At 43.0% G+C, this 26,408-nt stretch overlaps 3 protein-coding genes across 9 annotated transcripts in view; 1 reads left to right on the top strand and 2 right to left on the bottom strand.

Moving 5' to 3' along the window:
- Window positions 1-225, bottom strand: part of ENOX2 (ecto-NOX disulfide-thiol exchanger 2) — a 42,085-nt gene extending 41,860 nt beyond the window's left edge. For all 5 annotated transcript variants that reach the window (XR_013391452.1, XR_013391453.1, XR_013391454.1 and 2 more), the window contains exon 1: window positions 14-225. Coding sequence is in view for 2 of the 5 variants with exons in the window: in XM_077922778.1 (XP_077778904.1) it covers window positions 14-176 (163 nt within the window). In the remaining 3 variants the exon portion in view is untranslated. The remainder of the gene's footprint in view (window positions 1-13) is intronic.
- Window positions 226-2,875: 2,650 nt separating this feature from the next.
- GPR119 (G protein-coupled receptor 119) lies at window positions 2,876-4,059 on the top strand. Its single transcript, XM_028715815.2, has one exon. The coding sequence runs from the start codon at window positions 2,945-2,947 to the stop codon at window positions 3,932-3,934; it is 990 nt and encodes a 329-aa protein (XP_028571648.2). The 5' UTR covers window positions 2,876-2,944; the 3' UTR covers window positions 3,935-4,059.
- Window positions 4,060-12,735: 8,676 nt separating this feature from the next.
- SLC25A14 (solute carrier family 25 member 14) lies at window positions 12,736-25,522 on the bottom strand. 3 transcript variants are annotated; one of them, XM_028715191.2, is made up of 9 exons: window positions 25,287-25,522; window positions 22,813-22,960; window positions 20,981-21,024; window positions 20,421-20,506; window positions 18,941-19,036; window positions 16,997-17,121; window positions 15,966-16,101; window positions 15,151-15,231; window positions 12,736-13,647 (listed from the first exon to the last, which is right to left on the bottom strand). In XM_028715191.2, exons 1-9 carry the CDS (start codon window positions 25,348-25,350, stop codon window positions 13,606-13,608), a joined length of 822 nt encoding a protein of 273 aa, XP_028571024.2. In that variant the 5' UTR covers window positions 25,351-25,522; the 3' UTR covers window positions 12,736-13,605. The 3 variants fall into 3 exon arrangements, with proteins under 3 accessions (XP_028571024.2, XP_028571021.2, XP_077778330.1); XM_028715188.2 differs by lacking the exon at window positions 20,981-21,024 and adding an exon at window positions 22,507-22,601 and having other exon boundaries at window positions 25,287-25,517; XM_077922204.1 differs by lacking the exons at window positions 20,981-21,024; window positions 25,287-25,522 and adding exons at window positions 22,507-22,601; window positions 23,879-24,689.
- Between the last annotated feature and the right edge of the window lie 886 nt (window positions 25,523-26,408).

Raw genomic sequence — 26,408 nt, 5'->3', positions numbered from 1 at the left:
CAGCAACGCCCACCTGCTGGTCCCGCAGTCCTCTGACGCCGATATTCCCGAAACATCCTTTCACCAGGAGGGCCCCGCCGTTGCGATCGCTTCGCAAACCCCGCCTGCGAGCTGCCTTGCACGCCGTCTTGTTGATTGGCGGTCTCTAGGGGCGTGGCTTGAATACCCGAGAGCATAAGGAGCAACCGTAGATTCGTGTGCGCCGCGCAGAAGGCTGGAGTGGGGGGGGGGGACACCGGGGGGCGGGAATTCCCGGATTTTAAAAGGGGGAAGTGTGGGGTTAAAGAGGGAGATCGCTTCCGCCTGCTCTGATTGGCTGCTTGAGTTCACCGTGCTGTGGAGGCTTCTGGGTAATGTAGTCTCAGGGACTCCGCAGGGTTCAGAAGAGATAAGGCTGCTCTGGCAGCATGTGTGCATGAGTGAGTATGGGGCAGAAAGTGGCACAGATCAGACGAGGTTTGTGCCTGTCTTTGCTTCAGCTTTATATACCCTTCCTTATCCCCAGCACTCAATTCAAGTACGGCTGCAATTTTTAAAAAAAATCGGTTTTATTTTATCGTTTTGTAAACCGCTTTGAGGGTTTTTTTTTAAACAAACAAACAGTGTATAAAGTTTGTGAAATAAATAAATAATGCGGTTAACACTGTAAAGGGAGCTTGGAGTGTGTGCAATGCATCTTTGATTTTCATTCATGGGAATGCTATTCTCATACTGACATCCAAAGTATGGATGAAATATACTCGGAGTCGAGAGTGGATTTCCTGCTCTTTATTCAGCTCATAGTGGTGAGAAGGAATGGAAATTCCCCCACAATATCTGCTTTATATACATTATTTACACAATGGGCTGCACGTGATTGGCTAATTCCGGGATTCTCCTGTAGGCCAATCAGGTTGTGGATTCACTTCCACCTGGAGCTGGATTGGGTGGCTCCTGCGACCCAATCATACTGTGGCATTGTTCTAGGACCAATCAGACTGCTGCATTTTGGATCCTATTGTTCTAGAACCAATCAGGCTGCTGCATTTTGGATCCAATTCAACTCAGTACATAACAATGGAGGAAGCACAGTAAATGATTTCAGTGCTGCTTAAGGGAGCACGGAAGAGTTCTGGAGAACTCAAAAGCTCGTGCAATATTTATTTACTTATTTTTTATTATCCTAACAAATATTTCTGTTAGCACTTAATATACAAAATCCCTAAGTGCTCTGCATAGAAACAATGTAATTATTGAGAACCAAACTTTGTAACCAAAAATGAAGATAAATACATCAGTAAAAACACAATCCATCAATAAAACATTCAATTAAATATGAATAATAAAACAGCAGCATCATGAATCTTAAGAGCAAAGGAAAGCCTGCTTAAATAGTAGGATCCTCAGAAAGTACGGTATATAAAACTTGCCACTCTTTCTTCCTCACAGACAGCACACTGAAGGTTGTTCCAATAACAAAGAACTAAAGATACTGCAAAAATTTAGGGTCCATCAGTTTACATCTCCATCCTGCAACATTCTCAGAGATGATCTGGAGAGTACCATACAGACAGGAGTAGGCCTAGTCCGTCATGTTATTGAACTAAGTGGTCGGAAACAGTTAAATAAGAATACATGCTCACGGTTTTTCTCCCTATTCCTTTTAACTTAACTTAACATCTCTGGCTTCCTTTATAGGGTCAGTTCCAAGAATCTTATTTGATTTCAGACTCTCAAAAGAACTTCATTTCTGCTTTCTTTGAAGATGTGGCCATTTCCTTTTAGAATTCTTTTGTTTCTGCAAGGGGTTAGTGGGTCCTATAAATGTCCCAAATGGAATATTATTAAAGAAAGTCAATGGGGAATATCTTCATGGCCCCCCACCTGACAGTTGCGGTAAAATTCTAATGTCCTCATCAAAATTCACAGGGGACTTTTACTCTAAGGCAGGGGTGTCAAACTCAAATTCTTCGGGGGCCGCAGCGCCGCTAGAGGGCAGAGGTTCTCTGGCTTGTAGGCTGCCGCACATGCGCTGAAGAGGCGGCTTTCTTGTGTCAAAAAAAAAAAGCAAGAATAAAAGGTGAAGGCTGGCAGCCGCCGGCGGCTACATGGGCCACATGACAAGGTCTGACGGGCCGGATTCGGCCCGCGGGCCTTGTGTTTGACACCCGTGCTCTAAGGTTAATGGCTTCCTTCTGATATTTTGCAACATTTTGGTTGTCTCACCACCAGCCAACCACAGCTCACTCCGGGACAAATAGAAATGAGAAGACTCTTAACTGATACAAATCAGCTTCAAGCGTTATACAAACCTGCTTAATGTTTGACTGTATCATTTACGTTGTCTGTACATGAAATGTTTATTAGTGTGGGGTACAAAGTGGTTGTTACAAGTATTTTCAGAAATGGAAAAAATAAAAGTCACAACTGTTTAAAGTGGTATGATATTGCCATGATTAGCTTACCATGCATGGCTACTCAAGGAAATGTACAAGTAGAAAAAGAGTTTTCTGTCAAGAAAACTTGGGAATGTAAGGAATACAATACAGTACAAACACAAACTGATGGCTTCATCACAAAGGCATGCCATTTTGAGAGCACTGTGGAACCTAGAGACACACTACAGTATCAGAGGTAAATAGAGAATGTGGCCTTTGCTTGTTCAGCAAAGTTGCAGGAAGCATTTCCCCTCTCCTCTCTCAGGTTGTCTGGAAACTGGGGGAGGGACTAGACCTAGCACCTGGACAGGTATTGCCAGTATGAACTTTGCAAGGCTAGTGAGCTGAAGGTGGCAGAAGGCGCTAGGCTCTCAGGAAACGGCAAGACACTCATTCAACGCATCATATCCTGGTTTTGAATTTTTTTCCAAATAAGTTCCGCAAGCAAGGTGGTTTCCCTAAGAAGCAGCTCGGGTTGCTTGTACTGACAGCAGAGCTCCTTTCTTCTGGTAAAGAAAAAAACTGCCATGGGAAATGTTGGGTTTGGGGTATTACTTGCGATCCTGGCCTCCCTCATCCTAGTGATGAACGCTCTGGTGGTTGTCGCACTGGTACGGCTGATCTCGAAAGGGGGCTGCCTTGGGCTGTGCTTTGTTTTAAATCTGGCTGTTGCTGACTTCTTGGTTGGATTTACCATCACAAGTCTGATCACAGAGGAGCTGTCCAGCTCTGAGTACCAGACGCCCCGAAAGCACTGCCTCCTGAGAATGGCCTGCATCACCTGCCCCTCAGCTGCCTCCATCTTCACTGTTATTCTGGTCACCTTTGACAGGTACTTGGCTGTTAAGCACCCTTTCCAATACTTTAAAATCATGCGGAGCCCAGTTGTTGGGGCTTGCATCACCGGGCTCTGGCTCTTAGCCTGCTTGGTTGGGTTCCTCCCTGTGATGGCTCACAGCTTCCAGGCGGACGGCTACACAGGGCTCTGCACCTTCTTCAGAGTCTTCCAGCCCACCTACATGCTCACTTTCTTCTGCGTGGCTTTCTTCCCAGCTTTCTTTGTTTTCATCTACTTCCACTGCCACCTGCTGAAGATCGCCTCCCTCCACGCCCAGCAGATTCGAGAACGGGAACACATTGGACTGGAGGCAGCCTGCCGAGTCCCTCAGCCCTCCAGCGACACAAAGGCTTTGCGCACCATCACCATCCTGGTGGGGTGTTTCGTGCTCTCCTGGTCACCCTTCTTTGTCGGGAGCATCGTGCAGGTTGCATGTCAGCACTGTTCCCTGCAGCGCCTCCTAGAGAAGTACCTCTGGGTGATGGGCTTGTGCAACTCTTTGGCCAACCCCTTGGTCTATGCCTATTGGCAGAAGGAAGTGCGCCTTCAAATCTACCAAATGTGCTTGTGCATGCAAAGCAGGGTCTTCCCCTTGTTTCGTGCTGACAGCCGTCCTCCTATTCCCAGCAGGGTTGTAGCTTCAGTGCCTGCCATCTCGCTAGCTCAGCTTGAGGAGTGATTGGTAAGAAAAGGTCCTGTGGGGAGTGTTGTTTCTTGGGTGTGTTCTTTGACACACATGGTGCCTTTCACCTGGAGAAGCAGGGGCAAAACTAGGCTTTATTCACCTGGGTCAAAGACCCAGTTTGGGACACACACCCATGCATATTTGTGCGCACACACACACACACACACACACACACACACACAGGCTGGCAGCCTCAATGGAGCCCCTCTGGAGGCTTCACCCAGGGCAAAAATCCCAGCTAGCTCCCATGAACTGTAGCTACAGCTCTCTCTGGGAGAAACTCTTGCATTGTGTGAGACTGCTAGCAAAAATGTAATTTCACACTCCCCGCCTCCAGGACAACTTTTACTGGGCAAGTTAACTTTGGAGATGAGAGCGTAAGAATCAATTTATAGTGTCTCTGTGGAATCTGTTGCTTTGGAAGATGTACAGGTTGAGCAGGCAGTGCAAAGTGCAGAAGCAAGCACACACTGATATTTTTTGAATATGCCAATAAGCCAGGGAAGCTATTGGCATGGCAATTAAGCAAAGATGGCATTAAAAACACTGATAATTGATTAAATATTAAAGAAAAGACAATTGATTACAGACCTATATTGGATCGGACAAGAGAAAAGAGAAGAAATTGAAAGTTATATAAGACAAAGTAAATTACCAAAAATTCAAACAGGAAAATTAATTACATTAAATACACCAGTAAATTTCTCTGAGGTCTCTGAAGCAATTAATAATGCTAAAATAGGGAAATCACCAGGACCGGACGGCCTTAGGCCAAATATTATAATAAGTTACAGAAGCTGGTAATTAATCCATTACTGAATGGAATTCTGGAAAAGGGGAAGGTACTAGAAACGTGGAAAGAGGCCTACATAACTTTAGTGCCTAAACAAGAGATAGACTTGACATCGGTTACAAATTATAGACCAATTTCATTACTGATCAATGATTATAGTTTGCAAATATAATGGTAAACAGAATTAAAGCAATACTACTAGAAATAGTACACCAGGACCAGGCAGGATTCCTTCCAGGTCGACAGATGAAGGACAATATTAGGAATATTATTGATGTAATAGAATACCTGGAAGTAAGAAATGAAAAGCAAGCAGCACTGATGTTTATTGATGAGGAAAAAGAACTTGAGGAAATGAATTTTGGAGAGAAATTTAGGAAAGGAATAGAAGAAAAATATTCAGAACAAAATGCCACATTAATTGTAAACAATGTGATAACAGAGAAATGTAAGATACAGAAAGGGACACAACAAGGCTGTCCCTTGTCACCTTGTTTGTTTGTTTGTTTGACATTAGAGGTCCTAGTGAGAAATATTAGGGCAGATGAAACTATCAGAGGTATAACAGTTGGAAATAAAGCATATTAACTGAAGGTGTATGCTGAGGATGTTGTAATAACAGTGAGGGATCAGAAAAATTCTCTTCTGAAAGTCCTAGAGAAAATTCATGAATTTGGACAGGTGGCTGGCTTTAAGTTGAACAAAAATAAAACTAAGTTGATAGTGAAAAATGTATCAGGAAAAGATAAAAAAGAGATTCAACAGGACTTAGAAATAGAAATTTACAAAAAGGTTAAATATCTGGGAATATGATTAACAGCTAACAATATGAACATATTTAAAGACAACTATGAAAAGATATGGAAAGAAATAAAAAAGAATTTAGAGATTTGGGGACGGATGAATTTGTCACTTTGGGGAAGAATATCGGTGATTAAAATGAACTTATTGCCAAAAATGTTATTTCTGTTTCAGTCGGTCCCAGAGATAAGCAATATGAGATGCTTCAAAAAATGGCAGAAAGATATTATGAGATTTATCTGGAAAGGGAAGAGACTGAGAATAAAATATAAACTTCTTACAGATCTTAAAGTTAGAGGTTTCTCCCTACCAGATTTAAAGATATATTATGAACCATCCTATATCTGCTGGATTTGGGACTGTATTAAATTAGAAAACACAGATCTTTTAGATTTGGAAGGACATGACAACAGATTTGGTTGGCATGCGTATTTATGGTATAATAAAGCCAAATTGCAGAGATATAAGGATTTATTAGAACAAAAGACACCATGGTGGATCTCACCCAAAGAAGTAATATCAGTAAAAAAAGGTTAACATGAGGACTAAATGGCCAATGTACAGAGAGCTGTTGATAGAGGTGGATGATCAATTAAAGTTGAAAGATTTTGAGGAAATCAGGGAGAAAGTAACAGATTGGTTACAATACTTTCAACTAAATGAAACTTTAAAAAATGATAAAAAGAAAGGATTTAGTTACATCATATCAAGATTTCAAAGAGAAATAGTGGACGATAATATAAAATTACTGTCGAAAATGTGTAATTTGCTGTTGGAATGAGAAACTAAAGATGAAGAGGTTAAGTGTGTATTGATAAAGTGGGCAAAGGATATGGGACATAATATACAAATGAATGATTGGGAAAAACTTTGGAAGGTGGATCTCAAATTTACTGGATGTAGCACACTTTAAAAGAACTATATGAAAAGGATGTATTGGCGGTATAGAACACAGGTAAAACTTGCTAAGATATATAAAACAAGTTCTAATAAGTGTTGGAAGTGCAGAGAAAAAGAGGGTACATTCTGTCATATGTGATGGGAATGTAAGGTTATTAAAAGCCACTGGGAAATGATATATAATGAATTGAAGAGTATATTTAAGCTAACTTAAAAAAGAAAAACAGAAGCTTTTTTATTATGTGTAACAGGAACAGAAATTCCCAAAGAACAGAAGAAATTAGTTATATACACCACAACAGCAGCCCGGATCCTGTTAGCCCAAAGATGGAAACAACAACAGTTGCCAACAATAGAAGAATGACAAATAAACTTATGGAATATGCAGAAATGGCAAAACTGACGGCAAAACTCAGAGAGACTGACAACTAGAAGTTTAAAAAAGAATGGGGAAAAATTATTGTGTATTTGCAGAAATATTGTAAACAAGCTGGTACATTGACAGGGTTCGGTTTAGCACTTGTAAGCAGTAAGGAACTAGAAAATGATAAGGAGTAACAACTGGATAAAAATGATAACAAAATGCAGAGAATGAGGTAAGATGCAAAGAACCAGTAGAAGGGGGTGGAAGGAAGCCTTGAGGTTTAAATAACCTCAAAAGAAGACTTGTAAAATAGCCCGATTCCGTATTAGAAGTTCAAATATTAGATTGTGGTTTGATTTTTGTATCCTTATTTTATTGTTTACTATCTGTGAAAATTAATAAAAAAATTATTTACAAAAAAAAAAAAGTGATGCCAGTACTAGCCTTTAATTTCAAATCGCCTGTCCTCAGCCCATAGATACTTGGGTCTCTAGCTGTTTTTGGACTTCAGTTCCCATTATCCCTGACCACTGGTCCTGCTAGCTAGGGATGAAAGGATTTGTCACACCAAAACAGCTGGAGACCCAAGTGTGGGAAACACTGATCTAAGGTCACACCCACACATTTATAGCACATTTATAGTACAGTACTTTCACAATCGTGGCTTCCCCTTAAGAAACCTGAGAACTGTAGTTTGCCCCCCACAGAACTACAATCCTCAGCACCCTTAACAAAATAGCTCCCAATATTTGGAGGGGGCAGGGAGCCATGTGCTTTAAATGTATTATGTGGTTGTGTCAATTTTTGGTGACCTTCTGCCAGCAGCCAAAGGCAGGGTACAAAGACAAACAAAGAAGCAAACAAAGAAAACAAGAGACCTCCTCCTGCCCAGGATGTGCATCTTTAGCACCTTTCTCAGCTATCCTGCACTTTGTCCTACGTGCCATTCAGGATGTGGGGTAATGTTAGGAGGGGTGGACAGCCTTCACTAATGTATCTTATCTCCCCCAATTGCCACTTGCGTCAAAGCAAAGTGGTTGATTTATTTCAGATTTCCTCCCTCCGTTATAAACAGGCTGGGTATGAAATAGAAAGCCTTATGCTTCAATGCTTCCAAACAACGCTGTATTTCCACTCTGCTGTTGCTTGCAGGGGCAGTGTCTGGGGAAATGTGCTTATAGATAGGGGATAACAGACAGTACTGGGAGTTTGTTGTTCCAAGCATCTTGAGATGCAGGTGACAAACACCCTAAGGGCCATTGTTGAGTAGGATAGCATCTACTTTGCATGCAGAAAGTCCCAAGGTTCAATTTCTGACACTTCCAGGTTGGGTTGGGAATGTGCTCTGACTGAAACTCTGGAGAGCTGCTGCCACTCAGTGTAGCCAACACTGACCTAGATGGACAGTGGTCTGACTATGTTTACGGCAGATTCCTATGAGACTGTGAACATATGCCATTGGAATATATCTGTATCAAACATCCCAAGGGCTGTCACATGGAAGATGGAGCAAGCTTGTTTTCTCCTGCTCTGGAGGGTAGTAGTCGAATCAATGGCTTCAAGTTAGAAGAAAGGAGATTCTGACTCAACACCAGGAAGAACTTTCTGACAGTAAGAGCTGCTTAGACAGTGGAACAGTCTCCCTTGAGAGGTGGTGGTCTCTCCTTCCTTGGAGGTTTTTAAGCAGAGGTTGGATGGCCATCTGTTGTGGATGTTTCATTTGAGATTCTTGCATTGCAGGGGGTTAGACTAGATGACCCTCGGGATCCCTTCCAACTCTAAAATTCTATGATTCTCCATTATCATAAGAAGAGAAGCACTGTACTGGATCAAGCCAGAGTACCATCCAGTCCAACACCTGTTTTTGCAGTGGCCAACCAGATGCCTATGAGATGCTCACAGGCAAGACCTGAGCCACAACAGCTCTCATCCCACTTGTAATTCCCAGCAACGCAGCTGGTATTCAGAGGAACACTGCCTCTGGCAGTGGAGATAGAACATAGCCTTCTTGGTTAGGAACCATTGGTAGCATGTTTCGTATGGGGGATAAAGCTATTTACAGGCCTTATCATATTTGCCAGATGCCATGAGACTATGGGACTGAGGAGGGAACAGTCCGGCCTCAATACCCAGGACAAAGGATCAAGTTTCTGGGTGTTGTGTATCGCTTCCTCTGCAATCATAAACGAATCATGATGACCCCATCAGCTGCTCTTGGGGCAGAATGCCAGAAGGCACAAGCTACTTTGCAGACTTTTAGGCAAGATTTCAGCATTCCCTCCAAATCTCAGGATAGTCGTCCCTGCTGCAGCTGAGGCAAGAGCCACAACCCTCTGTGTCAGCATTAAAGAAGGGCAACTAAAGTGCTTTTCTGAGGCACAAACACATGATGAAGGCACAGTGTGGTGATCTAAGACTTGCCTTTAGGTGTCTTAGAAATGTAGTAAGCAAGACCTGTGTTTGAGAGCATTCATGCAAAAACACTGTCAGCCTATAACAACAAGAAGAAGGATAGAAGTAACCCTATTTCCACTGATTTGAATCCGCCCCAAGTATAAATAAGTCTAGATCCAACCCAACAAATAAAACACCACAGACTACTGTATGTAAAGAAAGGTCAACTGAACAGCTATATCGCTGTTCCTCTTCCAGTTCCATGGCACTGGCTTATTCAGAGTGGCTATGTTATTGATCTCCAGGACATTGTGCAGTTTGCTCCATAGAGTTAAAACGATTTTGACTTGGAACTGCATCCCTTAATTCTTTTAATAGCCAAGAGGAGAACTGAAGGAGTGCTTAAAAGCTTCCAAGCTGGTGTAAAAAGCAGCCCTTGGTGTCAGAGCAGAAAGGAACTCCGTTTTCTTACTCAGCTCAAAGGTGAAAATGGATTGCAATGTACATTTGGAAAGAAGGAACTGTGCTGTATAAAAATTAGACGCAGAACATAGGAGCATATTAGTCAAACTACTGGATAAATTTTGTCCACAGCAGTAGCCGTCAACCTTTTTAGACACAGGACTCATCTTTAATCCAAACATGTATTTGAGGACCCATTTATTAATTTACCACCATATATTTGAATGCGGTAGCACTGCTGTTGTGACCCACCTTAGATCAGACCACAACATAGTAGTAGGTCCCAATCTACCAATGGTCTATACTGACTGGCAGCAGGATTCCAGACAGGAGTATCTCCCAGCCTTATCTAGATATGCCAGAGATTGAACCCAAGACCTTCATACACCAACCACTGTCAGTGAATGCTACAGTTGCACCCTGACTTCATCTCAGGAAAAGTGGGACCATGTACTGATGTTTTTAGGAGACAGGAGATCATTTTTGTACATTAGGGAACAATAATGGAGTAGAGAAACAGAGGTGGCTGAAGGAACTGAACCCTCGATATAGATATGAATTTTATTTCCGCAGCTTTATGTCATCAAAGTTGTGATGGAGGAGAAAAAAGGTGTATTCAGTTTGGACTAGGTATCGGTCTATTAATTCGAAATTACGAAAAATACCATTTCAGATGTTTTGTATTAAATGAAGAATCACATTTGATGATGTGGAACGTGCTTTTACACTGATAATCTTTTGATTGCTTGGGTTGCCATAGCTGGAACCTTGTGAAAAACAGGTGATTGTAGGCTACTAAAAAAAAGGTACCAAGAAGTCCCTTGCCTTTCCTATCAAGGGAAACAGAGATGCAGGTTAAGCCCGTTCATACAAAATACAAAACACATGAGGGAAGCATGTAGAACGAGGATCTCACACACTAATCCCATACATCTTCCTCTGCATGTCAATACTAAAATCTGAACAGAACTTATCTGCATACAAGCTGTATAGGCATAGGCCTTGGTCAATTTTGCAGTGTATTATAGGAGGCTGGGAGAGATCCTGGTCGATTTCTACTCTGGCTTACAGCTCCTTGGATGACTTTGGCCCTAGTCTCCCAGTCCAACATACCTCCCAGGGTTGCTATAGGACAGACTTAGTGCATCATCCTCAGCTCCTTAAAAAACAAAACAAAACATAGAAGTGATTATTTCTTTGAGGGTGAAGAAGTATAAGCTGAGAACTATAGATCTTGCTTCCTGTGTGCACTGCTGTGCTGGGTGAAGAAGCCACATCCCAGAGAGAGTATGGCAGATGGCACAAGGTTGGTGCTTAGCAGCCATTTACGATATTTTGAATCACTGAGTTTGCATTCTTTTGTTTGATAAGTTTGTTTTTCTGCCTTATTTACCAGCACTTTGAATTGGGCCTGGACACTAATGGGCAGCCAGTGCAGTCAAGCCAGGAGTGGTGTTATATGCTCAAACCACTTTACTCTAGTGAGCAAGCTGGCCCCATCCTTATCAAAACCTTGTTGGTGCTTAATAAATATTAAAAATTAGAGTAACGTAAGCAAACATAGAAGCTGCAAGGCATTTCCTTTATGCTCTGTTTTATCATGTCTTGTGTTTGCACTTAAAAAACACACACAAAAAACCCCCCAAGCACACGAATTAAGTGAATGACACTGAAGAAACCCTGAAAAAATAAATATTTGCTATTATGATGGAGCACAGCAAATGTAGCAAAGGTGCCATCTGTGACACACAATTTGCAGGTGTCATCCTGAATACTGCCCAGAAAAAAAACTGGTGCACAGAAGTCAGGATGTAACTCCATCTGACTAATGAAGGGGAAGGAACCTGAAGCTGGTTGACCTTCCAGTGCTAATACTACAAAACAGCTAATATGGATCAAGACAGAGCACGACTACCTGCTACCTTCGTGCAGCCACTTTACTAGGGATATTATGCAGACAGTAACATCAATATAGCACACTCTCCAGAGACAAGAGAACTGGATAATACACACATGGGGGGTTAACTCCAAGTCCCCAATTTCTAACTTTATTCATGGCCCAGGCTAACAAGCTATAAAATCAAAACGTATAGAAGAAACCTGCATTACAAGCCTATTTTTATTCCCTCCCTTCCCTGCAATGTACCTGTTTTTTAAAATCTAATTGAATTTCTCCATCTCAGATGAGGCTCAGATGTCCACATCCTTGAAAAGCAATTTATTTGAACAAGATTTGAGCCCCACTTTTGAACATGGAGGTCTGGCTGGAAGGAACATGGACATTATAGAGAGAGTGCCCCTCCGAGACTTGGCGTTAATTATAAGGGACTTTCAAAGAAACCGGCAGAGAGGGACTGAGAGAGACTTAAGGGCTTCGGACGTGAGGTTGCCAGGCTGATAGTAGATGGACTAATGGACAATGGTTCTGGGATCAACCGGGGAAGGAAGGGTGGGGTTTGGAAATCCAAAGGGTGTTTGATTCTTTTTATTCTGTTTTTAATTTTGTGTTGTTATTAGTATAAGAATGGGGAATTCGTGGAAGGGAAACTGGGTCGACCTTAGAAAAAGTTCTCAAATGTAAAGGATTGAGGTATATAAGTTAAAAGTTGATATATAAATTGAATTAAATATAACAAATTAAGGTTAAAAATATAATATAATAAATATAAGAACAAATTAAGGTTAAGAATTTAGGGATAAGAACTTGTTGGATAAATATTTGGACATGGAATACAAGAAGGGGAGGGGAGGGGAAGTCGCGGGAAAAAAAGTGACTGAAAATGGGATTGTAAAGGATGAATTCTTTTTTATTCTTTTTTTTTCTTGTTCTTTTTCTTTTTTGTATTATTTGAAACTTTAATAAAATATTATTTATTTAAAAAAAGCAATTTATTTGCCTGCAACTAACATTTGTTCCCCATCTGTATGCAATAAACTTTTTAATGGTTTTTTCATCTTCAATAACTCTACGCATAGCAACTGCCTTGATGAATCATTCCTGGGAGGTCAATTTGCCCCTTAGAGGGTTAACAAAGTACAGATCAAGAGGTTTGCCTCTTTTAACAAACTCAAGGACACTAGTGAAAGAAAACATATTTAATAGCAATATACAGCCATGCATTTGGTTGGTTATTTCAAATCAACACAGGACATTCTGATCATCTTTACTCTGTTCTCCTCAGTTCTCTAGGCTTCTTCCATCATTAGGCGGCAAGCATGAATCATCATCCAAGTCAAAGTGACTTTTCAGTTTCCTGAGGGCAGCAGCACTGAATCTGAACATTAAGCAATTTATAGAATCAAAAACTGATCCTTTCTTCACAATAGTTAGAATGTTCACCAACATTCTGCGTCATCACAGCAGTGCAGCATTAGAAGTTGGTGAATTCAGACATTCTGTGACAATGCTACCTTGGGGGCTGGTGAACAGGGCAGTTGGATGTACAACTTTTTAGTTTTTTGTCTACTAAGAGAGCAGCTGTTCTCGTTCACAGACTGCCTCTTCCAGCACCAAACTTACAATACTGAAAAACACAAAACACATACATTAGCTCCAATAAATAGTTTATTAAGGTAACATGACAATGGAAGGGAATGCAGTAGCTCCTTTGAATTTCCCCCTTGCACAAGTTAAGGGGAAGGCACAGCTTACTGCAAAATCCACATTGCAATAAGCTGCACTCTGAAAGACCTCAAACTCACACAGCTCTTCACAGAAGATACAGACTCAGCCCTATGCTCTCTCTCCCCCTTGCTCTCCAACTTTCCCTTTATGGGAAAGCACTGAATACCACTGGCCCCAACATCCCCCTTCTCATCCAAGCTATGCTCCCGAGACCTGAGCATTCAGGAGTGGGGATGGTAGGCCTCAGTCCGCATAGGCAAAAAGACATGAAGATGCAGGAACAGGTGAGCAAGAAGGGCAGCTGAATCACCAATCCGATCTGGCCCCTAGAAAGGGAGCCTCTTCAGCTGCTCGTAGGTGATAAAAAACTGTCAACAAGTTAAAGAAATGCCCTCAAGGAATTGGCTTTTCATTCCACACCCTGCTCCCTGTCCCAAGTCTCATCGCAGCTAAGCATCCACTTTATAGGTTTCTATTTCAAACCATGAAACAGAAGGGCAATCCAGTCATAAGTGCTTTCGACCTGGAGCTGCTGGGACAAGAAGACTCTCAACCAACAACTGCTTTGGATGACCATCTGCAACTATTCACTCGTGAAATATCACAGAAGCCACTTTCTCACCCAAGTAATGAGGCAGCTCCACAGTCAGAATTGCAAAAGCCTAGAGACTGGTACTATTTGGTCAAAAAGCAGGGGAGAGAAAAATAGCCACCCAGATAACAAATATCCCTAGGACTTCCCTCATTGTTTCTGCAACTTGAGAACTACAAAGCCTGTTTTCCACTTGTGTTGGTCATGCTAGACAGAGTAATGCTTCATCATCATCATCCCGCCCCCCATTTCAGACTAGTGAGAAATCTGGGCTATACATATTGTCCAAATACACAGTTAACATATGAAGCTCCCTTATACCAAGAAATACCACTATTCTGAAAGCAGAGATCTTTCCTGTATCTGACTACTAGAGGTCCTTTTTTAAATGGGAGCTGTCCGGATTGAACTGGAATCCTCTGCATGCAAAGTATGAGCTCTGCCACTACTAAGCTGTGCTATGTGGTACCTACGGCCCCTTTGACCATTGTTCTGCAGCCTTTACCTTGCCCACTCAGTGTAATTGTATTACCACCGTTTAGTACACCCTAGATAAATAAAACCAAAGCTGAAAAGGGCCCCAACTCCCCACCCCTGAGAAAATATCAATTTGGCTAAAGATGCACAGCACAGAAAGACTACACAGAGGACCAGTTTGTTTGTTTTAAAATGAAAAACAAGGTCCTTTCAGCTCCAAGAGTCTCACAATTCCCATAATGTATAGTGGCCTTGTTTGCCTACCACTTTAAACTAAAGTACAGTTTAAAAGCAAGCACACAGTGATGAAATCACAGGAGCTTGTCTCTTCCCTTGTTCCTGCCATGCTACTGGAAACTAAGCTGTAGTGTGGCTTAGGATTACATCTTAACGTAGGTTAGTGGTTTAATTCTCTCCACACGTATACCACGAACTGTAACCAAAGTCTGTTATTGGCTTACCACTAATGGTTTGTTTAGAGAGCAGTAAACCCACAAGCCCAGGTTCAGAACCAAAACTAAACCAGACCATGGCTTGGTCCCCAGCAGCAACAAACAAGGAGCAAAGTGAAGCCCTTGCAATTTTAGCAGCCTGCATCAGCACACTGGGCATTCACCTTTAAACAACAGTTTAGTTTAGTTGCAGTTGAAAGTGATATGAGAATACATCATTGTTGGATTGTTGTAAGATCTGTCTAGCTGTGATCTAATATCTAACTCCAGAAAGAATACTATGGGATAATTGCTTTGAGAACTCTCTTCGACTTTCCTTTCCCACCAAGGTCACACACATTAAAGGATACAATTATGTTCCAGGGGCCAAGCCGCAACCAATTTGGCCAGAATCCTTTGTAAAGCGCGAAGAAGCCCTCACTTTTCCATGTCTGGGAAGGAGACAGAAAATTTTCAGGACCCACTGTGATCAACCTACCAGTTCTCTCAAAGGCCTGCAGCTATATGGATATTCAGTCTCTAGATAACCTCTAGTTCAGAGGAAGGGAACTTGTAGCTCTCCAAGTGTTGTTGAAGTCCAGCTCTCATCATTCATAGGCAGAATGTCCAATGGGTCAGGGATGATGGGACTTTTTGCCCAGCAACATCTGGAGGGCCACAGGTACCCGCTATCTCCTCCAGCTGCTCATTACATGCCTTTGCTCTTTCTAGTGTTTTAACTGCAGGCAAAATCCCAATGGCTAGCTTTGGAGGCAGGCACAAGAATTACCAGGAATACACAGACATGTGTTTGTGTGCAAGTCTCCTTCATTTAGAAGGCACAAGAAGTTCCCAGTAGATTTGTCATTTATCCTTGTCTTGGAAAAAGTGCAATCCCTATATACACACCAAATCACTGATCAGTTTGTATTTATTTATTTTATTTTTAAAAAGTAGTAAAGAAGAAAGGGGCTAATTGAAAGAGGCTGCTTCTACAAACTGTGAACGAATGGCATAACACGAGGATCTTAATTAGCTTTTGGAGAAACTTCACGTGCCATACACACATCACTGAATTATTTTAATGTTGTATGAGCAACTTCAAAGGACTTTTAGGATTTTAACCCATCTTCCATTTTGTCCCTGACATTTCAAGACCCAAAAGTGACTTCGTTACAAACCTTACCTTTAACAGACCATCCAGTGTACCCCTGTAGAGGTCAACGGTCCCCACAATGGCCCTTTGATTCATCATACGCGTCCGCACCACATCTACTGGATTTGAAGCAACGGCACCAGCCAGCCCACATGTAAAACTGGAACTAAATAGAGAAGAATACACGAGGTTACTTTTTGCACTCCAGGGGAAACAATTCGGGGTTGTAGATTCCTCCCATTCTTAATATACTGCTTCTAGAAACAAGACTGACATAATGGAGGTGATGTGCACAGGAACCATTTTTTCTGGTTACCACCAGCCCCTCTCCCCTAAATCTTCCGGTGTACCCAGACAACTCAAAGTAGGGCCAGGATTAGTTGGCACTGGCTTTGGTAAAAGTTAGAAGCAGTGAAGATCTGTCCTGACTGCTCCTGACTAGAATCTGGTAAGAAGTTAGAGATGAGGCCCTTTCTCTTCCAGAGATCTCTGTATGTGCTTGAGGACTCAAGAGAAGGGCAGGGCTTGCCTCTCATTTCCAGCATGAAGTGAGCGAAGGGGCGTTTTCTCTTTTTACTTCCCCTTCCTCTTCTGAAAAGTGGCAAGTCTCAGTGCTGAGAATAAGAAAGAGGAGGTGCCTGCCAGAATTGAGTGTTAGGTGCCTACAGATGATTTAGTAACTGTTCTTAATTTATTTGTGTTTATGTTAGATTGGTACTTCCATGACACAAACATTAAAAAAATACCTACTCCTCAGGCAGTGGAAATGAGAAACTTCAGCACAGAAGTGTAAAGTCCAAGGGCCACATTCACCTTTGACAAATCTTCCAGGAGCTGCATGCCATCAACAGGTGTGACGACCCACACAATACTGCTCTCCCCTCTCCCTCTCACACACAGAGCTCATATCCTCAGCTGATTCATGCAGACCAGCCTTGGAGAAAGTGTTATCATCACCTCTGCTCATCAGAAAATTGATCTGACGGTAGGTAGAGGTGATCTGCCCACCACAGCACTATGTTTACATTCATTTTATACATGCAAAACTGGTCAATAATTACATGAAGTGGGCAAGGATTGTGTCCCCCACAAGTCCTGAAAGGATCAAGTGCTTCTTGGTGATGTCATAGACTGGCAATTCGACTCCCACCACTATGGCAGCTCTCTGAGCAGTAGGGACAACACCCTGTCAAATAAAAAGACTGAAAGTTAATAGTGCTGCCACCAGAGACCCTCAATCTAGTAACTCCCATGCATCTCCACTCCCAAATACCTTGACGTTTGCAGCCTGCATAATCTTTTGGAAAAGGAAGGCTCATTGGCTATTAAGGCCTGCCAAAGTATCCTGGGCATAATAACATTTGCTATCCTTAGAAAAGATAGTTTCCTGTACTATCCTTAACTCTGCAATAGAAAACAAAATTTGACTAGAATACAGCACACTGATTTCTTTATATTACTTAATGTTCTTTCCTTTTAGTCCCCCTCCTTCCAAGAAGTTGCATCTTGGTATTTGCTTGCTTAGGTCAGAGCTGGGGAACTGAATTAGGGAAGAATGCAGTATTGGATCCCACTTTGTGGCTATATTATATTAAACTGGTTTAACTCTACAAACCCAAGGTGTTTGCAACCATGATCCCAGTTGCTGCCTCCCCCCCACTCAGAAAAGGCAAGCAAGCTATTGAATCCACCTCATGAACTGGACAAATTAAGATTCTGCAGAGAATTTCCCCCCAAGCAGGTTCAATAGCTAAAGAAGGGGAAGGCAAAAGTAAGGATTAGGTCAAGTTCATTATCCTTTCATTCCAGTGCTTTGCTAGACATGCATACAGTTTTATAATAATTTTATAATAATCTGGGTGGTTTTGTTGTTGCATTGCTTTGTTGTATGTATTTTTAATTTATTCTTAACCTTGATGTGGACCACCTTGAGAACTTGGATGTATGGGGATATAAATACTATTTGTTATGGAGCAGAAAGCATTTATCCAGCACAAAAACATGTTATCACATTCCATGTTCTCTCATGCTAAGGTGGCATCCAGAACAAAGATAGCCTTAAGACAGGGGTCAGCAAACTTTTTCCACAGGGGGCTGGTCCACCATCCCTCAGACCTTGTGGGGGGCCAGACTATATTGGGGGGGGGGATCCCCCCTCACCGACTCTCCCCTCCCTTCTCCACAGCACTGGACGAGCCCCAGTGGCTGCTTATCTGTGCCTTGCGAGCGGCAGGGGCTGGCAGTGGAGGGACAATGAGCGAAGTGGAAGGGCTGGCTCGGGGGCGGGGGCTGCTTAAAATGGCACTCAGCCAACTGTGGCTCAACAAAGCCCAGCCCCCTTCCTTCTCTAGGCAGGGCAGGGAGAAGCCACGAGGAGGGAGGGAAGAGGTGCCGCTGCCACAGTGTGTGTGTGTGTGGGGGGGGAAGAATGGCACAGCCCGAACGATCAGAATCCCCACAGTGATTCTCTGACCATCTGCAGGCCGGATCCGGCCCCCGTGCCTTAGTTTCCCGACCCATGCCTTAAGACAACCACAGGAAGAACCCTGGTCACTTCTCAAACTATGGCAGAAGAGTTGGGGTGCAACTTACCCCCGACCCCTCTTTAACTGTAGCAAAATCAGGCTTCCCTCAATAATCTCTCTAAATAGTAGACAATGGGGATATCTGAAAAAGTACCGGGCAAGGTCACCTCTGCACACCAGTAATTTGAGCACTGTACTTAAGGAATACATGCTGGTACTAAGGCAAACTAGGAATATTAGCCAATTCAATCTGCAGCACACTCACTATACCAAAACAATGTGGTTTTTACATAAGTTAGGAAACCAAAATGCAGAAATTCATATTATCCTTGATAAGTCTCACTACAAAAAGTTTGTTCTCTGAAGAATCTTTTAAAAAGAAAATGATGGATGGATGGGATGCTAGCACTACAATGAAAAGTAGTTGGTGGAGAAGGAGGGAAAGAAAGAAAGAAAGAAAGAGTACAAAAAAGCACTTACTCTCCATAGCCCCCGCGTGCCTTCCTGCTGGTAGATGTCTATGAAGCTTCCTATCATTCCTCCTTGGAACAGACTGCCCTGAGCCTGCATTCGGATCTAAAAGAGACGGACGAGCAAGAGACTTCCCAATTAGAGAAATGAATCAACATTCCCGATAAAGTAATGAATGAGCTGCTATCCAAAGTAAACTGCTTATAAACCCAAGAATCTAAGAATGAAGCAGCTGTCTAGCATGGTATCAAAACCATTTGTTGTATATGGCTGGTCTTGAACTAGTGAGTCAGGGCCTATGGGTGGGTCATGCTATAAACTAATATGGTATTACCACCACAAACTTTTTGTGTATGTGTGCTTAAGGTTGGAAGAGGTTTGAGAGAGAAAATGTGACCAGATGCAAGGAATGCAATCCTCCTCTACTGTTAAACCATTGTGTGGGTTTTCTCATCCCTCAGATATCAGCAGCACCTGCTTAAATTACCTCTTCTGTACAGGTACCACTGCTGTCCTCCTTTGCTTCTGATCACCCAAGACAGAAAGAAGCAGGAAGACAGCCAAATATAACTTGCAGGGGGTTAAAATGAGTTTTACAATAAGCCTGCAACTTATGCGCATTTAACTTGTCCACATTCAGCTTTATGTGCAAAGTAATATTTTAAGAATTAAAAAGAGGTGGAAAGGGGGTGGTGTTCTGGGGAAATTAACTTTGGCAATCATGGCCACCCACTGAACTCAATGGCTTTTGACTATACGTGATTTTGGCTTTAGGGGTGATCCCTGGAATGTAGCCACCGTGTAAATTGTGGGCTTACTGTATTTAAAGTATATACAGTGGACGCTCGGGTTGCGAACGTGAGCTGTGTGGGAAGCAAGTTCGCAATCCGCAGCACCGTGTCGGTTGCGATTTGGCGCTTCTGCGCATGCACAAAGTGTGATTTAGCGCTTCTGCGCATGCACCGAAACCTGGAAGTAACCTGTTCTGGTACTTCCGGGTTCGGCGTGGTGCACAACCCGAAATCACACAACCTGAAGCATCTGTAACCCAAGGTATGGCTGTAAACTGCTTGATCAGAAATACTCCAAGCAGTATACAAATAAAAATGATAAAACATACTGAAAAATCCCCAAACAAATTAAAACCAAATATGCATGGATCCATCGTCATCTTAAATACAAAAATTCATTAATATTCTTAGAACAAGATAACAGGCTGTAGTTAAAAGCTCATCAAAAGAGGCTGAGGACTACTGGTCTTCACGTGTCTAATTTAAAAGTGAAACTAAGTTACACTAATGTGTAACTGTATTCGGTCTCTTCCCTTTGTTGCTGCGTGTGTGGTCAAAAAGTATGACAAACATGGAGCAGCACCTATGGCAGTGCTATGGATTGTAGAAGCAAAATAACAGCATCTCCACAGGCTAAGGACCAAAGGAGATAACATATGGAAGCAGCAAGTATATACACAAAGGCAGGTCCCTCTTACCTTCAGTACATCTGTTGGATTTGCCAGCGCAGAGGAGATCACCCCTGACACAACTCCACATATAACATTTAGTAGTAATGTTTCATCTGCAAACAGGAAGGAGTTTGGAGAGGAAGTTATAACCCCAGAATGGACCCCAAAGGAGGGAGAGCAAGAGAGTATTTTAGGAAGAAAAACAAATACAACAAAGATGTAATGCTACATAAAGACCAAGTGTTCCAGCTTTTTTTCTTTTGGGCCTATGGCACCAAGAACAGCCTTGTGACACTTCTGGTTTTTAATGAAAGTACTTCTGCAGCTTGACCAATGAGAGCACAGGAGCACACTACCAGTTAACCTGCTCTTTGGGACAGTTATCTGTCTAAAGAAATGTCATCCAATCCCATAGGGGCAATGTTCAAAGAATTTTGATGGTGGGGGTGGGGAGGATTCTACCAAAACCTAGAAGAGCCATCCCCAAGACCAAAAAAACCCCAGCCAAGGAGATTAGATCATTAGTTCAGAAAGTAAAAGCCAAGAGTTAGAGCAGAGTTAATGCTGGGAAGGGCAGTGGTACTGACCGCAGCGCTCTCCAAAGGAGACCGGGTCAACAGCTGCGTGGGGCCTGAAGGGAAACAAATATTTAGGATATAGTACCCAGAAGCAGAGAGACCATGACACACCACATGTGGCAGGCATAGACAGAGGCAACTGTGTTGGGCAGCCAAGAGACAAGGAGGCATGTTGCTGGATTCTAGTAAGTTATGTTACATTCTACAGTTGCAAGTACTAGAGGAACTCAAGCTATGCTATGCTTTCTCCATCAGGAGCCCAGGAGTGGCAGGGCTACCAGCTTAATCAGAGTCCACAACAACAACAGTACCAAGCTCCAAGCTTCCAAAAGGAAAGCAAGAGGACAGTGCTGCCCAGGAACTTGATTCTGAATTGCAGGAAGTACTAGAGAGGCTGCCAGGAAATGGACCAAGATGAAGCTAAGTAACAGCCAGTTGTTTGAATGAAAATCACAGCATGACTGGCTACAATACCTCACCTACCTCCAGTAAAAAGCATCTCTTCCCCCAACACTCAAGTATCACTCCAGTTTTGCCAGACTCCAGGAATAGCAGGTGCTATTTGTAGTGCATCTATGTGTGTGCATAAATGTATGCACAGAAGTCCTTTCAGACTGATGTCAGTTGTGCATTGGCTGTGGTAGTAGTGCATGTCAACCATGCATGCCCGTATCCAGAGGGTGGGATTAGTCCATGTATACATGAGCCCTTTCACATGCTTATATTGTTGTGAGACCTGAAAGACCTGCTCCCTGCCTTGCAAGCTTTTTCCACCCGGTCTGGGACTCCCAGGTCCTAACTGACTCCAGCTACAAAAGCTGAAGCTGCTGAACAGATCTCAGGCTGGGGTGTTGCTTGGGGTGGGGGTTTTTTTGGGGGGGGGTATCTTTATTTTACATCTTGTGATTTATGTGGAAAGTGTTCAGTTTGGTTTTATTTTTTTGTTTATTACTACTTTCGTAATGTTGCAGTTTTGTATTTTTTCATATTGTAAGCCAGCTTGAGCATGGCCTGAACAGTGGAAAGACGGCATACAAATGAAATTATGTATGTATGTAATACAACCATCCCTGCATGCTTAGCTTAGTATACCTACACCAAAGGGCCCAATCTCATACAGTAGCCACTGATAAACAAACATTAAGTGAGAACTTTTTTAAAAAACGTGAATTATGACCGACAAGAGCAATTGCATCCAAAGATGCTGTAGAAAATGTCAAAGACAGCAAATGAAGTGGAGAGAAATGTGGCTCATTCTCTCTTGAAAGAAGAGAAGTAAAAAATAAAGCTACTCCTGAGGAGTAAACTTTATAACTTGAAATATGTTGAGTCTTTCTAGAACACCTTTGGGTGCAGTTCCATCATCTATTTGAAGTGGATTGATGCAGCCCTTTTGTCCACCTTAGGGATTTGAGGCCAGAGACATAAAAGAGGAAGCCCAAACCAGATAAATTATTTATAGTATGGCATCATCAATATACATGGCCCTATAGATTAAGGAAAAAAGGCACACACTGTTTTCTTGGCAAACTAACCTTCTAATCGATCCACAAAAAGTCGCTTCAAAGTCTGGTATATACCAATCTTTATTGTGCCATAAGATGCTTGTCTTAACAAGGCTGGAGCGATCCTGTGGTGGGGGAAGAAGACAGTTAAGTTTCACTCAGCAAAGCAGGAGCATCACTCCTCCTTGGGGTTTTTTGGCTGAGTTCCCCTAGCATTCCAATTACAGTATACAGTTTTGACTCTTGCTATCTACAGGTTCTGAACCCTCAATTTAAAGGATGGGGAAGATGCCTCAAGCATTGTGTGGTTACTGTACATAAAGGACAGCGCTTTACCCAGAGTAGAGTGCAAGAATGCCTTCTTCCTTGGAGATACGAAACAAGGCATGGAACATGCCCCGATACTTGATCTCTCGGAAACGGGCATCAATGCTTTGGCCTTGGACTTGAAGCCGTGTTTTGGTGAGATCCACAGGAAACGTCCCTATAAGAAAAAGAGAGAGAGACTTCAGACACCAAAGTGAGGGCTGAGAAGGATGCTGATTGGTCAACCCTGCCCCAAATCCATGCCAACACTAGCCGCTCTGTAATAATTTACATATTTGACTAGGATGCAATCAAGTTCATTGACTTATTTCTTCCTACAAAGCACAAGTATTGCCTGTACTGAACTAATCCATCCAAACAGATAAGTATTTCTCCCATCTGCTTCCCACACTCCACCAAAACCAACTAAGGGTCTTGTGGCACCCTTAAAGACCAACCAATTTATTAAGGCATTAGAAGCAACATAGGAAGCTGCCTTATACATAGTCAAAACATTCGTTCATCTAGCTCAGCATTGTCTACAGTGATTGGTACAATTCTCCAGGGTTCAATAACTGCCAACTGAGCTACAGCACGCTGTTGAGTCATATCTGAACAGCTCAAGAAGGCAGAAACCAATACAGTGGTACCTTGGGTTACATGCACTTCAGGTTACAGACGCTTCATGTTACAGACTCCACTAACCCAGAAATAGTACCTCGGGTTAAGAACTTTGCTTCAGGATGAGAATAGAAATCATGCTCCAGCTCCGGCGGCGCGGCGGCAGCGGGAAGCCCTATTAGCTAAAGTGGTCTTCAGGTTAAGAACAGTTTCAGGTTAAGAATGGACCTCCGGAACGAATTAAGTTCTTAACCCGAGGTACCACTGTACATTTTGCCATAAGGAATTAATCTGTTTTGTTATTCACTGTAAATAAATTAATGAACTTAGTGTTTAATTGCATCCTATCAAGAACCAGAGCTGAAGTGCTGTTTGATACCTTAAAAACTCTGTCTATATGCACACATGTGATTTATGGATGTCAGTAAGATACATTATACACTTGATTTGTAAGGGAGAAGACAGGAAGGCCCACCTCATCATCTCTGCTGTGACTGTCTTTTGGCTCCTCCTCTCTGATAACTCTCTTTCAGTGGCTGTTTCATTTGTTTATGGAACAGTTATGCAACTATGAAGAACTAATACCTGAATTTGCTTTTTCTCTATTCCTTCCCTATCATTTCCCCTTTGAAACATGTCTGCTAGCCTTTAAGTGTACATACGGGATCTGTGTTTTGCTTTTAAATCTTTGCATAGCACCTAGAAAACGCTAGGCAATTTATAAATTATCATACAGAAACACAAAGCAATGTGTACATGCATGATGTATGCATATACACATAGATGTGATAACATTTCATGCAGCTAAAGCGGTCTGCAATTGACAAAAGCATGTGTCACAAATAAATCTACTTACTCCTTAAGGTGCCACAAGGACATTTAATTGCTTTTACAATTAAAATATTTAAGAAGTCAGGAACAACCCATGGACCCCAGTCATCCACTGTTATATATATTTATGTGTATTTTTGCGACTCTTCCTCTGAGGAGTGCAGATTGGCATAAAATATCCTGCTTTTCCATTTTCACCCTCACAACACATAGGTAGAGTGAACGTATAGCGAACAAAGTCACCCCAAGAGCTTTTGTGCTGAGGAGTCAAACCAACTTCTCGCCTGAACTAGTATGAAAAATGAGGCCCTGCAACATAGGGGCTTCTCTCTATATCCCACCTTCCTTCTGAGGGTCACAAGACCCATGTATGTGGTTCTGTCACCCCCACTACAGCCCTGCAAGGTAGGCTAGGCCAAGTGACAGTGCTAGGCCCAAGGTCATCCACTTAGCTTCACCGGCACCTCGGTTCCTTGAGTTCTAATTCAGAACTTTTAACCCCTACATCATACTGTCCGTCCCCACCCCCCACGTTCCCCATCTTCCCCTTTCTCTTTCCATTTCCAATAAGCCACCCTTGCAATGACCACCCGTTGTTAACATTCGGATCCTCGTTTTCTCCCTCCATCAACAGATATATTTTTGCCTCACAACAACTCTGCGAGGTAGGCTGGTCTGACAGCGCGCCAGTGGCCCAAGGTCACCCTGCGAGCTTCGCCGGCAGGTGGAGATGCGAAGCAGGTGATCTCCCCTGTCCTAAAACCCCCTCACCCCGCCGAGGCTTCCCCACCCCCCTTCTCTGGCAGAGTGGTATGGACCCAACTGAAAACGGGATGCGCCATTAGCAGTGAGGGGGTGGAGATAAGGAAAAGCCCTCAAGGGCCGGACAAAGCCTCCTAACGGGCGCCAGACAGCAGTCCGAAGGCACTAGGCCCTAGAAAGGGCGTGGCCTGTTGCCCGGTAACGGGGAAGGGGCGGGGTTAAGCAAGAGCGTGCGCCCAGGCCGGGGCCCCCCACCCACCTCCCGGGTCCCTCTTTCCCCTCTCACCCACCGAACTCGGCGACGAGCGAGGCCAGGCCGCCGTAGACGAACGGCTTCCAGCTCAGGACCGACATTGCGGCTGAGGACGGGAGCCGGCAGGGACGCCCCCAGCCCCGCTCCTTTTCCCCAGAGCAGCCTAGCTCTTTCTTTCGCACGGCGGCGCTCCTGCTGAGGAGAGAGAAAGAGCGGCGACGGCAACCGGCAAAGGCCAAAAAGCGGGAGGGAGGGGGAGGAGTAAGGCTTTCGCTACCCGCGTGATATAAAATGCGCAAGACCGTCCCATAGCTTATGACTGGACAAGTGAAGCGGGCGTTTTCCAAGGGGCGGGGTAAAATCCGGCCAATGGCAAAGCAGCAACCGGGGGCCCCGCCCCGCTCATGCAGCGCGCGCGACGTCACGCCCTCCCGCCCCGCCCCCTTCCCTTGGCCAGGATTCCTGAGGGATGAGCGGGAGAGACAAAGGAGAGGTTGAGGCTGCCACGGCGGGTTGAGTGCCTGGCACGTGGGAAAAGGTTATACCCGTGTGTGGCGTAACGATTAGGACTAGGTTCTTGCGATTTCATTCTTGCCTGTTGGCCAGCATGAGAGGATGATGGTCATATTAAATACTGTACAGGAGGACATCATCACTACAGATATTTGGGAAGGAACAAACCACCTATCTACACAACAGAAGAAAGGTCTTTCTAGGCCTTTGCAATGTTTTTATCAAAGCGACTCCTTTCATTTTCACATTTAAAATCTTAAGATTTTTGTAGAGCATGAACAAAACAGAGCAAGACCTTCATGACAGACATCTGTGGGGATTACTGTCATCAGCAAACACTTAATGTCAGATCTCAAATGCCTTTCCTTGACTAAATCTGTTTTAAGAACAACCTTTCTCAGAAACTGGTACTGTATCAGGTTTATCACCCTTGGTTTTCGTTTCCAGACAATCAACTGTATCTGACAATAAACACATCAATTTGGTCTCAATAAAGGCATTGGTTTTTTTTTTTTGTTTTTTTTAAAATATATATTTATTAAAGTTTTTCACATAAAACATATATTATATAAACACAAATCAACATTGTCCATTTAGCATCTTTCAATTGTTACATAAGACTCCCCCACACCTCCCACATACACTT

Source organism: Podarcis muralis, chromosome Z (assembly GCF_964188315.1).
Source record: "Podarcis muralis chromosome Z, rPodMur119.hap1.1, whole genome shotgun sequence".
Taxonomy (NCBI): domain Eukaryota; kingdom Metazoa; phylum Chordata; class Lepidosauria; order Squamata; family Lacertidae; genus Podarcis; species Podarcis muralis.
Note: the sequence above shows the minus strand (reverse complement) of the source record. Positions and strands in the feature narration are given on the sequence as shown.